General features: G+C 43.4%; 1 protein-coding gene across 1 annotated transcript in view; it reads right to left on the bottom strand.

Annotated features, from left to right (window-relative positions):
* LOC119453684 (cytochrome P450 3A19) overlaps window positions 1-6,141 on the bottom strand; it is a 33,172-nt gene extending 27,031 nt beyond the window's left edge. The window contains exons 1-2 of the mRNA XM_037715730.2: window positions 6,033-6,141; window positions 393-489 (exon numbers count right to left, since the gene is read on the bottom strand). Of these exons, the coding sequence (XP_037571658.2) occupies window positions 393-489; window positions 6,033-6,083 (148 nt within the window). The 5' untranslated portion in view covers window positions 6,084-6,141. The remainder of the gene's footprint in view (window positions 1-392; window positions 490-6,032) is intronic.
* Window positions 6,142-15,563: the final 9,422 nt, after the last annotated feature.

Raw genomic sequence — 15,563 nt, 5'->3', positions numbered from 1 at the left:
TGCAAATTGGCCAGCACTTCAGCTCTTGCCCCTCGTTCTAGTGGTCAGTGTGACAGCGAGACAAATTGCTCATGGCATGAGAAAGTACGCGGTAGAATAATTAGTCGTTGCATTTGCTGCGGTGTAACCCTCGAACCTTCTCAGGATGTATTTGCGAGTACCAGATGCTTCCTAAAGCTTCCATAGCTCATCAAATTTTGTCAGGTAGGACATACTGACCCCGTTTCAGAAATGCGTGCCAAGCTCTATGACACAAATTGGTCTTTTATATCTAATAAAATTGCAAAATATTGGTGTATGAAGGCGTTTGTTCTTAAACCTGCCCTTTATTTCAATATTTAAATTTCTCAAGTACATTTGTACAACAACTGAAAGGGAATTATATATCCTACCTGTGGCGTCCACCATGGATGCATGTTTTTTTAGGCCAGAGTCTTCGCCGCTGAGTAGTCCGTCTAAAAGAAGCTGAGCCATGTCTGGTAAACTTGTCTGAAAACAAAAGGCCGGTGTGAAGTTATTTCACCAATAGAATACATTTTGGTATAGGACATGTAGGCATTGGCCACACTGACGAGTGTAACATAAATGTAATATGATTAGGATTGCCAATCATCCCAAACTAATCGGGACAGTTCGAACTTTGGAGTAAATGTCCGAATTAGAGCCAGCCTGGAAGGCCGTAGGTCTCGACTTTTGCATTTTCTCCTGCACATTAACAGTTATTAAACCAGATTTCCTTTTTAAAATGATTGGCAGCAGGGTTGCACTCTTCTCTTTTGCCTTTTGTTTCATTGCCAAAAATATGAAGGTGGTATAATTTTTGGCGTGCTTACATTTCTGTTTTATAGATGCCAACCGTTCACAGTATCGCTATCCGTTGGGAGCCGTGTTAGCCAGATAACCACCTTAGCTTTCTTGTTCTAAATTGCGACATGGTAAGACTGACAGAAAAGCGTGCCGGTATAGTCGTGCACATAAGTCGATGGCGTTTTCTCCGTTGGCCTATCATGCTGCTAGCAGGCCTTCTGAACTTCCTATTTGTAGGGAAATGAACACGCGGACAAGCAGGACAGCTAAGGAATTAGGCAGGATGGCGGCACGGTGATTTCGGAAGAAAACTCGGCTGATAATTACTTCATAAAACACGATATCAATTATAAGGAACTGCAGTATCACATTTTGTTTGTAATAGGTGCTTTCGCTGTAAATAATGCCCCGAGTCCCGAGGACATTTCGATATGTTTATTAACGTTAAGGTAGTATCGAGGTTGACAAACTATACTGGGACACTAACACATAATTTCACCACAAGACCTTAATAAGGGAATACTGAGGAGGGGGCGTACATGCCAAAAGTACGATATTCTTATGAAGTGCACGATAGTGGGCGACACCGGATTCTTTCGGCCAACTAGCGCTCTTGAACGAGCACCCAATGTACGTTTCATGGGCCTCTTTTCAATTTGCGGCCTGATCGAAATGCAACTGGCGTGCCGCGATTTGAGCCCGCGTCCTCGGGCTTAGCAGCGCAAAGTCAAAGCCACTACACCAACCCGGCTGGTGCCACTAGGCCTTATGTTACAAAAACTGTATAGCGACAAATGGCAAAGCAGGCAAATTTGGTTTCCTTGTGAAAACATTTGCTTCCGTTGATGTGAAATTTAGGCCTCTGCAACACCATTCAACATATTCAAGTTTTCGTGCGTACTGACATTATTTAGAGTGATTTAAGATCATCAAGAATGCTAAACCTCATTAGACGTAATTTTAAAGCGAAAGCTTTATTAACCTAGTCGAGCCGAGTTTTGCCATCGCCAGCAATTAGACCTTCATTTGACCGCACCTGAGCCGTAGCCTTGGCAACGCATTACGTGACTCGCCACGCTGAGCTCCGCCGCCGCCACGTGCGCTAGCCGAGGCACCGCCGCCGGCTTAGCGCATGCGCTCTCTGTAGCTGGGTCACCGCCTGACCACGTGACTCGCCACGCGCCTGGCTAAGAGGAGCACCGCGCTCACTCTCATCTTGCTCCAGAGTTCGTCGTCGTCGCCTGCTTCCATAGATGGCTGCGTTGCCGCTTATACAGCGTAGAATTTCACTTCTCTTCTGTCGTCGTAATGGGGAGGCCGCGTTTACGGGGGTATGAGCCATTGCTTAAAGGGGTATGCGCCATTTATGAGCAACTAATGACGTCTCCTAACGCGTTTGAGCAACGCCGCCACGAACGCGTTCAGAAAAGGGCTAGTCGTTGACGTGCCGATTCTAGCGTGAGGGCTTTCGAAGCCCTCACGCTATATCGAACGCGGGAGCAGGATGAGAGCAAGGCCGGGCCTTCTCCTTTGAGCGTTGCGCGGGAGGCTTTGAGCCCTCGTCGGCAAGTGGCGTCTGACCATTCCTCGGAAATCGCCCGGCGAACTGCTTCAGTGGAGAGAGTCCGGAATGTCAAGCGCGCGAAGCTAGCGTTGGAGACCGCGAAAGGGCGAGCCATTCGTCTCGAAAACGCTTGGACTTGTCGGCCTATAATTTATACCTGGCTTAACGATTAATGTATGGCTAAGTATAATATTTACAGCTAAATCAAAGGTTAACCAAGTGAAACCAAGACTTAACCAAGGTAAACCAAGCTTTTGCTTTGCATATTCAAGGTTAGCTGAGCTAAGCCGCTGCCAGTTCTTTCATAAAGTCCCCAAAAGTGTAAAAGAGCAACTTTAAAACACAAATGTTCGCATGATTCTCGAATACGCCTGCGCCGCTTGGCACCCTCAAAACTCATGTATTATACGCAAACTTGAACATATTCAAAACCGCACTGCGAGGTTTCTTTCTAGAAATTACAACTTCCACAGCAGTATTACATCATTTAAAGAAAACCATGGCTGGCAAACACTCCCACACTGTCGACCGAAAGCGGGAGCAGGGTGAGAGCGAGGCTGGGTCTTCTTCTATGAGCGTTGAGCGGGAGGCTTTGAGTCGTCGTAGGCAAGCGGCGTGTGACCACTTCGCAGATATCGATAACGAGGAAGAACGAGCCGGTCGGCTCGAAAAACGCTTGGACTTGGCTTATTATTTATAGCTGGCTTAACGATGAGTGTATACCTAAGTATAATAACTACAGCTAAATACAAGGTTAACCAAGTGTAACCAAGACTTAACCAGGCTAAACTAAACCAAGCTTTCGTTTTGCATATCCAGGGTTAGTTGAGCTAAGCCACAGCAATTTTTTTTCATAAAGTCCCCAAAAGTGTAAAAGAGCAGTCTAAATGTTCGCACAATTCTCGAGTACGCCTGCGCACCACGGGACCATCAAAACTCATATATTAAACGCAAACTTGAACACATTCAAAACCGTACTTCCAGGTTTCGTTCTAGAAATTAGCACTTCCACAGCAGTATTACATTAAAATAAGAAAACCGTCACTTAGCAACAAAATTAGAACTTTTCAGACAGTCTCATAGGAAAAAGAATTTGTACATTTTCCGGCATCATTTCATTTCTTTGAGATGTGATCACGAGTTTAAAGTTCTTGAAACATGCTGTAGCACGGATGTCTTCTGCAAATTATTTTTTCCGCTTACATCAGCACGCTGGAATTAGCTTCCTAAGCATATGGTTCAATGTAAAACATGCTCTGAGTTTCAGTTGTTTTTATCATCTAACCTGTCTGAAACGCATATCCCTGGTACGGCCGCTGGATAAAAAAAAGGTGCGGCCTGCCGCGTCGGGCGCGTTGCAATGGGAGCGAATGTGCACCTTTTTTTTATCCAGTGACCTTTTTTTTTGATCCAGTGGCCGTGTCACTGGCTTCGTGCGGTAAACCATCCTTTCCTTTTTTATGATGTGAATCCTTTTCTTTTTTTCTTTTTTTTTGGGGGGGGGGGGGGCATACTTTTCTGTATGCTTTTTAAATCCGCTTGTTTTTCATACGATGTCTTTCTTTCGCTAATGCCCTTGCGGCGCTGCAGGCACTTGTGTAAATAAATAAAATAAATAAAGCGAGGTTGTCAAATAAAAAATGTCACAGTTTCGCTCGAAAGGCGAAGCATCAATTGCGATAGTCAATTAGTAGACAGCTATAAGGAGCTGGGATAGTAATTTTATCGGCTGCATAAAATTGAACACATTCGCTTACTAACTCAATTAACAAGCGTGGTGTCAGCGCGCACAAGCAAACATGAATAGACACTCGATGACCGCAGACAACCACTGTCAAAAAGCTGGCACGAACGAGCGCGGCCGCCGCAGCGAGCGAAGGTTCGTGCGGTCTATCGCTTTAACGGAAACAGAGCGGTGAAAGCACAGCGCATACAAAGGTCAGAGCCGTCTGCACATCGCTTTCAAGATTGATCCGTAGCAGCAGCCGCGTAAACATACCGCACCCCCCCTCCCGTTTCCGTTGCCTCCTCCCCGTTCCTCGCGCGTGAATGAAGACCTTGCGCTTCCGGCCACCTTCCTTTCTAGCGTGCGCGAGATCAAGCTGCGGTTGCCGGCTCACCCTCGCATGCTTCCACTCGCACACACAACGCACAGCCACGCGGCGACAATTTATCGTCGTTGGACTTTATACGGAACATCACGGCGACGACGACGGCGACGGCAAAAATGCGCTTGGAGTGTCCACATAATTGCTATCGCAATAGAATAATTGTGTGCCTTTGCAAATTTCTCAAGCGATTTAGAGACTAGAGTTCGACCCGCAACGCAAGGATCCGCGCGACAATTAACAGAGGACCCGGCTGCGTATTTCTATTTGCGCCCATGCCCAGTGCTCGACCGCTGGCGCCGCCATGCGCCGCTCGCGCGTACCATGTTTCTAGCCGCACGGCCGCCTGGATCGGCGCGCGCGGCGCCGATTCAGCCGGCCGTGCTAGCCGCTGCCGTTGGAACGGAGAACAGGCTGTGCTGGGGGTGACTTGGCACAGCTGTGGCTGCTGTTAAGGGCTCGATGCTATTCCTAAATAAACGCATCACTGTTTTGATGATCCAAATATAATCTCACTATCAGGGAGGGAGCAGTCTACCTGACTGGAGCAGTATTTTTTTTAAATTTGGGGTCTTGCTACGCTGCGCTCCGCAACACCCCAACGACCGTCGCTTAGCGTCGACGCCCGGCACCACGGCTGCCGCCGTGGCACCGGGGTTCAACCGACCGCACCGCCAAACAGAGAGGGAAAAAATGGTGATGCAAAGAAAAAAGTTTCAAAGCCAAGGCGGCATTCAAACCCGCGCACCGCCGGTCCCTAAGCGAGCGTCGTAACCACTATACGCCATACAGCCACGCTTCCGGAGTGGGCATTCATCATGCGAACCATATGATTGCGTTCGAGCGCCCTCGGCGAAAGAAACCATCTTGAAACATGGTACGCGCGAGCGGCGCATGGCGGCGCCAGCGGTCGAGCACTGGGCTTGGTCGCAAATAGAAACACGCGACCCGGCGTGCGTGTCATTGGTAAGGCGGGAAAATATGTCACGGAGAAACGTTGAGCAGAATGTACACTGTGCAGATAAGCGACCACGTAGCACATTTATCAAAAGTAGATGCAAACGCACCAGACTGCAGTGACGAGGGCCTCCGTTTTCGTGGTGCACTAGGGCGCTCTACTCCGCATACAAGTATTTTGCAGTCGATTAAGTGCTGCTTCCTTGCATATTGAAGGCGTGGAAAACTTTGTCAATTTTATGGTATGAATACCTTTATTGTTACCGGGCATGTCAGTGGGACATTACCAAGCATCAAATAAATATGGTAAACTTAAGATGAATGAGAACTCACACGTTAAATCGCTTTGACATTACACTAGTGTTATAGCAAGATATACATACTTCACGGGGTAATAAACGATAAGTTACAGCTCAATAAATCGAACATCCCGTTTTTTCAGCAAAACCGGTGAGAGAAGGAAGATTTTTCTAAGGTTAATTGCAATTGCCGTACTAGATCTAAATAATCAACACAGTAGAGCCAGGAAAATTGCAGATAAGATGAGCACAGACTTTTCGTTCAAACTAGATTCATGCTGCAAGTGCTTTACCAACCTGGGGATTTCTTCGCCGGTATTCAATTATTTCTTCGACCTTTTTGGCCATATCAACAAGAGGGTTAGCACGCACGAAGCCCAATATCCTGGCGGGTAACCGAAGAATCCATGGCCAGTGGTATAGGCTCTCTGGAACAAGATGTAATGGAACTTTTATGACAATCAGTATTAGATTTTTCTTTCTTTCTTTCTTTCTTTCTTTATTGTTTCCTCAGACACAGTCTAAGAGGGGGCCGAGGCTAAAGGCGACAGAGCACCTTTCTAGGGTCCCAGCCCCCTTGCACAATATACACAGACAAGATACGATAACAAAGTTCAGTCAGACAGACATCATAGTTTCAGACAGTGGGCGACTAGTCACTGCTGGGATATGAAGTTATCACAGCAAATAATTAGTATAAAATATTTACATACGCAGCATAATGTCTGCAACATAAATACAGAGTACAGCAATTCAGCACATTCAACAGCATAATTCATAGCCATGTCAGTCATCACAAAAACCAAGACACAAGAACCGAACACAATTTCACAGTCGTGTATCAAATTGCAGAAGCTGAGAGGAGCATGGCAAGGGAGAACAAAGCGCACTTTTCGAGGTAATTTACAGTAATGAAAACATAATGTCGCTGTTCACAAGAAAGTTCCTACAGTATTTCTTAAATATATGTACACCTTTAGTAAAGTATACCTGCATGTCTTTTCTGTTTAGAGCATTTGTTATTTGAAAATATAATGCTTGCTTTCCATAGTTCGTTCTAACTTGCGGCATTTTTAGTTTTGGGTTTCGGGTACTGTATGAACTTGAGCTGGGCACTGCGGAAATATGCACTTTGTATTTATGGATCCATTGCAATAACTTAAAGTAGTACACCTGTTCGGCCTTTAACATGTTATATTTCTTAAATAACGGCTGTGTTCTCAATAACTTCTTGTTGCCTTTAAAATCTTCCAGTATGCGCAATATTTGCTTTTGTAATACATTAAGTTTGTGGTAGTAGTAACTGTTGTTGTTCTCCAAGTCAAGATTCCATAGCTCATTCTAGAGTAAACCAGTGAGTGGTATAGTACTTTTTTAAACGTTTGGGTATTAGATGTTGTACTTTGTAAATGCACCCAATGAGGCGAGATAGGCTTGATTTTAGTTGAATAACGTGAGTATTCCATGAGAGGTTGTGGCTAAACCAGACACCTAAAAACTTTTGTTCAGTAACCTGTTCCAGCAAACGTCCTTCAAAACTAATGTTAACCGGGTAGCAGTCACATTTATTAATTGGGTTAAAAATGGCGTACTTTGTTTTATTGATATTTAGACTCAAATAATGTTATTGAAGCCATGCAGATAACTGTAATAAGTCGTAATTGACAGAGGTCTCTAAACATTGCATGGCTTCTCCGGTGAAAAAAACATTGGTATCGTCTGCATACATTATTATTGCGGGGATCCATGTATAGTTGTGAGATCATTTATATAGATAAGAAAGAGTATGGGTCCTAGAATAGAGCCCTGGGGAACGCCCTGTTGTACTTCGAGTTTGCTGGAGGACCTATTGTTAACACATACATATTGACAACGTTTCTCTAGATAACTCTGAATCAGTTTTAGCGCCTCCCCTCTAAGGCCATGTTTTTCTAATTTTCTTAACAAAATATTATGTTGAACAGTGCGGAAGGCTTTGCTAAAATCTCTAAATACGGCAAGGGTGAGCAGTTTTTTTTTCTATATTTTCAATTATCTTATCCTTGATGTCAATTAGCGCAATCTCCGCAGATTCGTTTGCTTGAAAGCCGTATTGAGTTTCTGTTATTACTCGGTGCTTCTTAAAAAAACTGTTTAGCCAATGATTGATGACGTATACGAATACATTTGAAAACACTGTCAGAACTGAAATGGGCCTGTAATTATTAATGTTGGTCTCACCACCGCCTTCATTGACAGGTGTAACTTTTGCGATCTTCAATTCATCTGGGAAGTCTCCGCTAAGAAGCATCTGATTTATTATATGCGATAATATGGGGCTTATCAAGCATACCACATGCTTAATGGGCAAACATTTTAGCCCGTCGTCACCACAAGTGACTTGGTTTCTTGGATTTCCTATTATTTTTTCAATTTCATAAGACGTTGTAGGGGCAAGCATGATTGACTCCACCAAGCTATTTATATGTACGCAGTCAGTGGAAGTGTCATGCCGTCCTGAATAAACACCTACTTTGACGAAGTGCCGATTCATTGCTTCTACTAAATCGTTCCCAGTTAGAAGCACATTGTCAATGCGAATTTCCTTCACCCCACAACCAGCTTGGTTTCTTGGCAATATGTTGTTTAGTAGCTCCCATGTCTTTTTGCTGTCATTTTGAACGTCCTGGAATTTAGTTTGGAAATAACTGGACTTTGCTTATTTTAGATCCGAGTTCAATTTGTTTCTCAGTTTGAATTCATTCAGTACGCATGGGTCTCGGGTTTTAAGAAAGTGTTGAAATTTTCGATTCTTCTATACAGCTCACCAGTAACCCATGCTTTTTTAATCTGTTTGCTTTTCTTGACACTTTCTCGGAGTGGAAAGGTCAAATCGTAGCAATGCTGAAATTTCATCAAAAACACCTGGTAAGCCAAGGTGGCGCTGCGCTGCTTGAACACATCATCCCAGTTCTCTCCTGCTATATACTTATGAAACGTCATCAAGGTTTCGTCAGTTATTGCTCTATACAAAATTTTTTTCTTGAGGAAAAACGTAATTTTTCTCAGAAGGAAAGCCCAAGCAAAACACTGGCAAATGATCGATGATGTCATATCTGAGAACACCGGCCGTAACATTTGTGGCATTTATGTTGGTGACACACATCAAGACACGTGGCAGTATCTAGTGTGACCCTGGTTGGCAATGATATCAGATTAGAACAGGCATATAAGTTTAGTATGTCTTGAAAGTCTCTTGCACATGGACTATCTGATATGGTGTCTATATTGACGTCACCAAGAAGCATAATTGATTTGTTACAGTGTGTAAAGTGCGAAGAGCATTGTCGATGAAGTTGATAAATTCCATCGATTTGCCTGCGGGCGGTCTGTAGATCGCGCCAACAGTGACGTTCGACAATTTGACAAACAGACTTTCAATATCTTGATCGCATCTAGTCAGGTCGCTTAGCAGTTCATACTGTGCGCTTTCCTTTATCAAAATTGCTATGCCACCATCCCTTTTTTTTCTCCCTACTAAGGCTTACGCACTTGTAACCAGGAAGGTTCGGTACCGTGTCTGTGTGTGTTAGCCAAGTTTCTGTTAATACTATTGAAGAAAACTTAATGCTTAGGGACTGAAGAAGTATTTGAAGACTGTCCACTTTGTTTTTTATGCTTCGCATGTTTATATGTATAATTGAAAATTGTTTTTTATTTGACCTGTGCTTTTGGTTAAAAGTTTGGCAATCGTAGTACTGGCAAACATTCTGTCCAGCCATCATTTTTCTGACATGCCTTTTGAACGGAGAAAATATATATCATGGCAAATCCCACAAAAATAACCATTCTGCATTTACCTCGCCCAGTTTTTCACGCCACGTAGCAGTACTATGCAAAAATAGATCCGCTCCGCCTTCTAACGGCGAGAGCGTGAAAATATATAAAGAGACGGAATATGTATGACGGCCCTTCACTTACGACCAGCAGCGGACTAACTCCAAGGTATTTTTATCGTCCGAGAGCTGCCCACGCCCAAAGGAACATACCCGGTGAGCCAAGTTGGGTTCACAGATATTCACTGAACAGCGGCACCTACCCAGTGGCCCATAACCACTGTGACCCAAGCTGGCGTCACATAGGTTTACTGAAGAGCTGCACACAACCTGCGCCGCATAACAGTAACCTGAGCTAGTCAGAAGGTTGGTTTTCAAGCATGTTCTCTTTGTGCAGCAGCATGATGCTCTACCTGTTAAACCAAGCCATAAACTACCCAATGACCCAAGCAGACAAGTAGACATGGGTCGGGAACAACGGTTAGAGACGGACATCAATAGATAGATAGATAGATAGATAGATAGATAGATAGATAGATAGATAGACAGATAGATAAAACATATGGTGATTGAGAAGTGGTTTTGTGATTAGAAGCTGATGCCTCTACAGAACTCACTTAGAGGTTAGAGTATGCATTCACAGCATAAGTACATTTGGGTGTACAGAAGTTGCGGGCTTGATGAAAACAATGCTGCTCACCGGCAGACATCCTGACAAATTAGGCAGAAATAGCAAACGTACATATAATAATAAACGTACTTTCTGTTACATTCTTAACAAAACATCGCTTTATACATTGAAGCACAAAAGTAACTGAAACGCCAATGCATTTCTCCGCAAAGTTCGAGAATTAATATCTCTAAACTGGCGTCATCCCGAGAATTCATTCTAAGTGGATCCACGTTGCGAACACCGCGGCTACAATTTGAGCCATGCGTTAATTAGTTAAAACTTAATTAGTGTTTCTTGTTAATTAGTCAATTATGAATTGCAATTTCGTGTGTAAGTTATGTCCGCATCTTCGAGTAGACCAGCTCATTAACTATAATTGGGCTATCCGTCACAGGCCACCTGTAAAAAAATTGCAATGTGTTCGCTGAAAGACCCTGTATATAAAAAGGAAGGCAACTAACATAGACACCAATAACAACGTAGGGGGAATTACTTGTACTTACTAATAAAATTTAAGAAATGGTAAATTAATGGAAATGAATGTAGATAGAAAAGCAACTGTGACTGTATATATATATATATATATATATATATATATATATATATATATAGGGGGTCCTACCCCAAGTAACACAGAACGTAGCGTAAACGTTGCCTGATTGTAACAAATGTCAGGCAACGTTAAACAGCCAACCTCAACGTTGAATGTACGTTGCCAGCTGTACGTTCAAGTGATGTCATAAATAAATGTCACAGCAACGTCCTGACACCCACGTTGTGTCAACGTTGCGTGTAAACATCAATTTAACGTGTAAATGGTATCACTGTAGCAACGTTACAAAACAGCACGTTCCCAGAACGTTGCCGGATGTCACCAATATTGACATTAATGTGATGCCAGGCTGCTGTAGCATTTCGCATGTATACGTTCATGCAACTATAAGATATTGTAATTTTCAACTGAACATTCATTTTTATCATACAGTGAGGTATGGAGATGTATAGTGGTTATGCAGTACTTAATATCTTCTAAGGAATACCATGTTAAATTATGTTTATTATGCTTCTCCACAGATAAGATCTGCTACAAATTATATCAAATGGCAGAAGCATTCACATGGAAAAAATGCTAATTGTTGCAACGGTTCACCTATAGTAGACAAAGTTACGCATAAAAGTATTCCCTTCTTCCACACCAAATGCACAAGACTTTGTGACTGCTTGCACGCCACATGCCCCTAAAAGTGGAAACATTAAGCAAGGGCCATCATGAATAGGCACAAGCCCCATGATACGAGCTGCATAAAAATGACGAACACATGCACACTGCACAGTGGATACACACAGATCATATCTACTTGTCCATATAAAGAACAGTGCATTTTTTTCAGTTCAAGTATAGTTTACATCATAGAAACGGCACTAGAGCAAAGGACTATAAGCCACGAATAGGGCTGCAAACACAGCGTACACCAGCGCACATTTGTTTCACACACCACACAGGACACATGCACGCAGCAGACATGTTTTTTTTTAGGAGGAATCTTCGCGAGCCGCACGATAAACACAGAAGGTACGGACGACAGGAGTAAAACCCGCGCACATTCAACACACCGACACGAAAGGAAATGCGGACGATACGGGTGTAACCTGCGCCACACGAGCTATCAACCCTCGTGAATTTGATCCTTTCCACCTGAAACAGTTACAACGCACACGAAAACATCGAACACTGCACATCTGTACCTCCGATATCGTGTCAACAATTCCTGAGGCAACAATTCGTGTTCACGACATCAGAAAGTTATCTAAAACTAAGTGACGGCGTAGGAAAAGTAGGCAGCATCGCTAAACGTCATGGATTGGCTTCGAGACAGCTTCGAGACAGCCCAAACCGTTCAAATCAGGCCACAGCGACGGCTTGATAAGGATAACCGAAGCTGATCTCGAAGGCCATGCTTATGCTGTCTGCAGATGGCGGAAGCAATTCAAAGGTAAAATACGTTTTAGAATTTCTTTCTACGCCAAACTATAGTGTAAAATATAGATTGTTCTACAGTTATTTTGTCTCGCAACATCTATACGTAGTTGTGTGTAACCCGGCACAAAATTTTAGTATGCGAGTGTACTGGTTAATATTTTTGTCATCACAGAGGCCACAACATTCTCACAAGTATGCAGGTGGCGCTATTGTTTTTCCTCCGTGTTCTGTGATGGCGGTCGTATGTGCGGGGTGCTACGAGCGTCGCGTTTGCTTGATCGTGTGTTTTTGTGTTTGCTGTTATGAAGTAGGTCGCAGTTAGCGTGCACAGAAGTGCCTGAAGATACCTTGTGTCACGCTGCAAACTCGCCGTATGCGTGGCGCGCCAGGCAAATGTGGCCCAACGATTTTATGCCGTGGAGTACGGTTTCTTTGTTCTCGTTCTGGAAAGTTGGGTGGACGTCGCAAAGAATGTGTGTTAGCGCGCCTCAGCTCGTCCACTACGCAGCGGCATGTATGCGGGGAGTAACATCGTCGACGCAGCACCGGCAACTTGGAGAGTGCTTCGCGACCGCGTCGTACCATTCAAAAGGTAAGTAATCGTGCTGGCTAACTACGCGCGTGTTGTGTGAGCTTCTCGTGTGTGCATAGCGTGCGCGAGCGTATGAAATAGAAGTCCCGCGACAACAGTGATACCTGTGCTGATGCTTGCTGAACGCTGGTTGTCAGAGCTTAGTTACGCAAGTTTAGTGCTTCGATGCGAAATTGAAAATCTTGATAAACGTTTTCTTCCGATGAGAAATATAACGTTCGAAAATAATCGTGTTCATCATGTGCGTGCGGCGCGTGAGCTCCCGCTTTTCTCCTGAAGTTGCATAATGACTCATTTGCCTCTTTACCGATTCTTATTGCAATGACGTTTCCTTGCTTACATGGCAAGGAAACTTGTTTCATATCTACTTGTCCAAGGAAACTTGTTTCATATCTACTTGTCCAAGAAAACTTGTTTCCTTGCCATGTTTCCTTGCCTCAACGTTGTAAATAATATCTGCTTACGAAGTTTTCGGTTTACGGCAGCTTTAGAGAAAAAAAATTTAAGCAATCACAGCTTGCTACTAGTCCAACTTACTTTTTAAGACAAGATGTTTTGACATACCTTATACGTAACTAAACATGACAGGGTAAAGTTAAACTGAGTCATGAAAAAAAATGAATTGTTTTGTAAACAAACATTTCTTTGCTATGTGCTGCTGCGTGTCAATAATTTTACTGTGATCAAAGGGTCCCCATTATCAAGACATTCATCAGTGACTTCTACTTTGTGCTCTGTTGCCACCCTGCAATAATGCAAACATTGTTTTTGTGACTATATTTAGATGCTCCATGCATGTCTAGACAATTTGACAGCTTTATAAAGCTGTGTGCCACTGCTATAAGTTAACACAGAACTTATTTTATAGTGGCGAGGCTGTGACCCATAACAGTGCCTACATAACGGAGGAGCCACCAGACCCCTTGGCTATGCCTGCCGTAGTGCAACGTATAATCTGGATGGTCGGGTCAGGTATGTATTTAGTGTACGTGTTCCAAAAAGTAGCATCTTGGTATCATTTGTGGATAAGTTAATCGACATTAGTCAACACAGCTTACTAAATAGGCCAAATATTTATGCAACTTGCTGTTTATTTGTGTTCATAGCTGTTATGCACACCTTATTGTGTTCTATATAAAAGTAGACCTAACATGTCCTGATGTTAAGTATTTTTTCTTGCATCAATCGCTTGGCTGCAAGTTACATTTTAATTTTGCTTAGTACACACTATTTATTACTTTTCATTTTCGTTTTCTTGTTTTGAAACTGTTTCCTATGCTGTAGGATTTTATTTCCGAATTTTTAGTGTTTACACTACACTCTTGTGCAGCTTCTGTGCATATAAGAATTCAAAGTGTAATGGGCCAGATATGTCATAGGTGTAAGCACACAGTGTGCTTACCATTGTTTAACATTCATATTCACGATTATTTCTGTCTTGTTCCAAAAATAACTGCCACTGGAAAATACACATTTGATGAGCTCAAACTTCTTGAAATGATACATTAAGGCCAGTATTCACTGTGCTGCAGTTACTACAGTTCTGAAGTGTTTTCTAGTAAGCCTGCTTTTTTCTCTCCCATTTTTTAATATTCTTGGCAAGCTATCCCTATTCATGCAAGTAGGCATTGTAGGAGTTGCGAGTCTATGTCCCGTTGCATTATTTTTCTCTTTTTTTCAAGTCAATACAGCATAGAACACATAGCTAACTGGTAGGTAGTTCATTGTATTGATGCTCTATTATTAAAAAAGCACACTATTTCGCACATGTCTGCTTGCTCTTGCCATGTTTGCTGGTTATTGCAATGTTGCTCGTCAAATGAATTTGATTTCAACTACACCATACAGAACAGTCTTATTGGCTTTAGTGTAATTTTAATAGTGACAATCAACCAACAAGCCCTAATTCTACAGCTGTCAAGAAGTATTTCTAATACTTTGGGGTCCCTTTCCATATTTTCTGTTTCATCCTGTGTATTTGGTCAGCACAGTGGGCATTCGGTCTATTCATTCTGCTTGGCGCTGCTCAGGTCAGAATATGTTCAACCTGCAAGTCCAAATTGTAATGATATGTGTACGACTTCATTTACTGGCTGGATGAATTGAAAAAGCATTATATCTGATTCTAAGAGTATTTTTGTCAAAAATACCAGTGTCTAGAATAAGCATCATATGCACTGCAACTCTTATAGTTTTAAGTTAGGTAGGCAAATATCTATAGGTATGTATACTTGTGCATATACTTTCTACATATTGGCTAGTGTTTTAGCTACACGAAACGGTCTATGTTGTCAGTAGAGCACTGCACGGGCCTGATTTTTCGGCCCGAGCCCAGCCCGGGCCCGCTTTACGAGGCCCGAGCCCAGCCCGGGCCCGTAATACAAAGCCCGAGCCCGGCCCGGGCCCGAGCGTACATGACCGAGACCAGCCCGGGCCCGGCCCGGGCCCGTGGTTCCAAGCCCGGGCCCGACCCGGGCCCGTGTTACTGAGCCCGGGCCCGGCCCGGGCCCGGGCGTTCATTACTAAGCTTAGCTAGGGCCTGCGTGTGCATGACCAGGCCCGGCCTGTAAGAAAAAAGTCCTTTTTTTTTACTTACAGATTGTACCGTATCTGTCAGCCTCACCTGCTCGAGGTTTAATCAGCTGCAGTATATAAGGCCGAAATCTCTGTTTCTCCCACGGGAACATCAGTAATCCGGCCCATTGCCTGTGCTACTATTTTTCTGGTGGTGCGCATGTACTTACCTTGATTTGTACGATATGGTTCT

Source organism: Dermacentor silvarum, chromosome 5 (assembly GCF_013339745.2).
Source record: "Dermacentor silvarum isolate Dsil-2018 chromosome 5, BIME_Dsil_1.4, whole genome shotgun sequence".
Taxonomy (NCBI): domain Eukaryota; kingdom Metazoa; phylum Arthropoda; class Arachnida; order Ixodida; family Ixodidae; genus Dermacentor; species Dermacentor silvarum.
The sequence above is the reverse complement of the archived record's forward strand: the minus strand, read 5'-3'. Positions and strand labels throughout refer to the sequence as shown.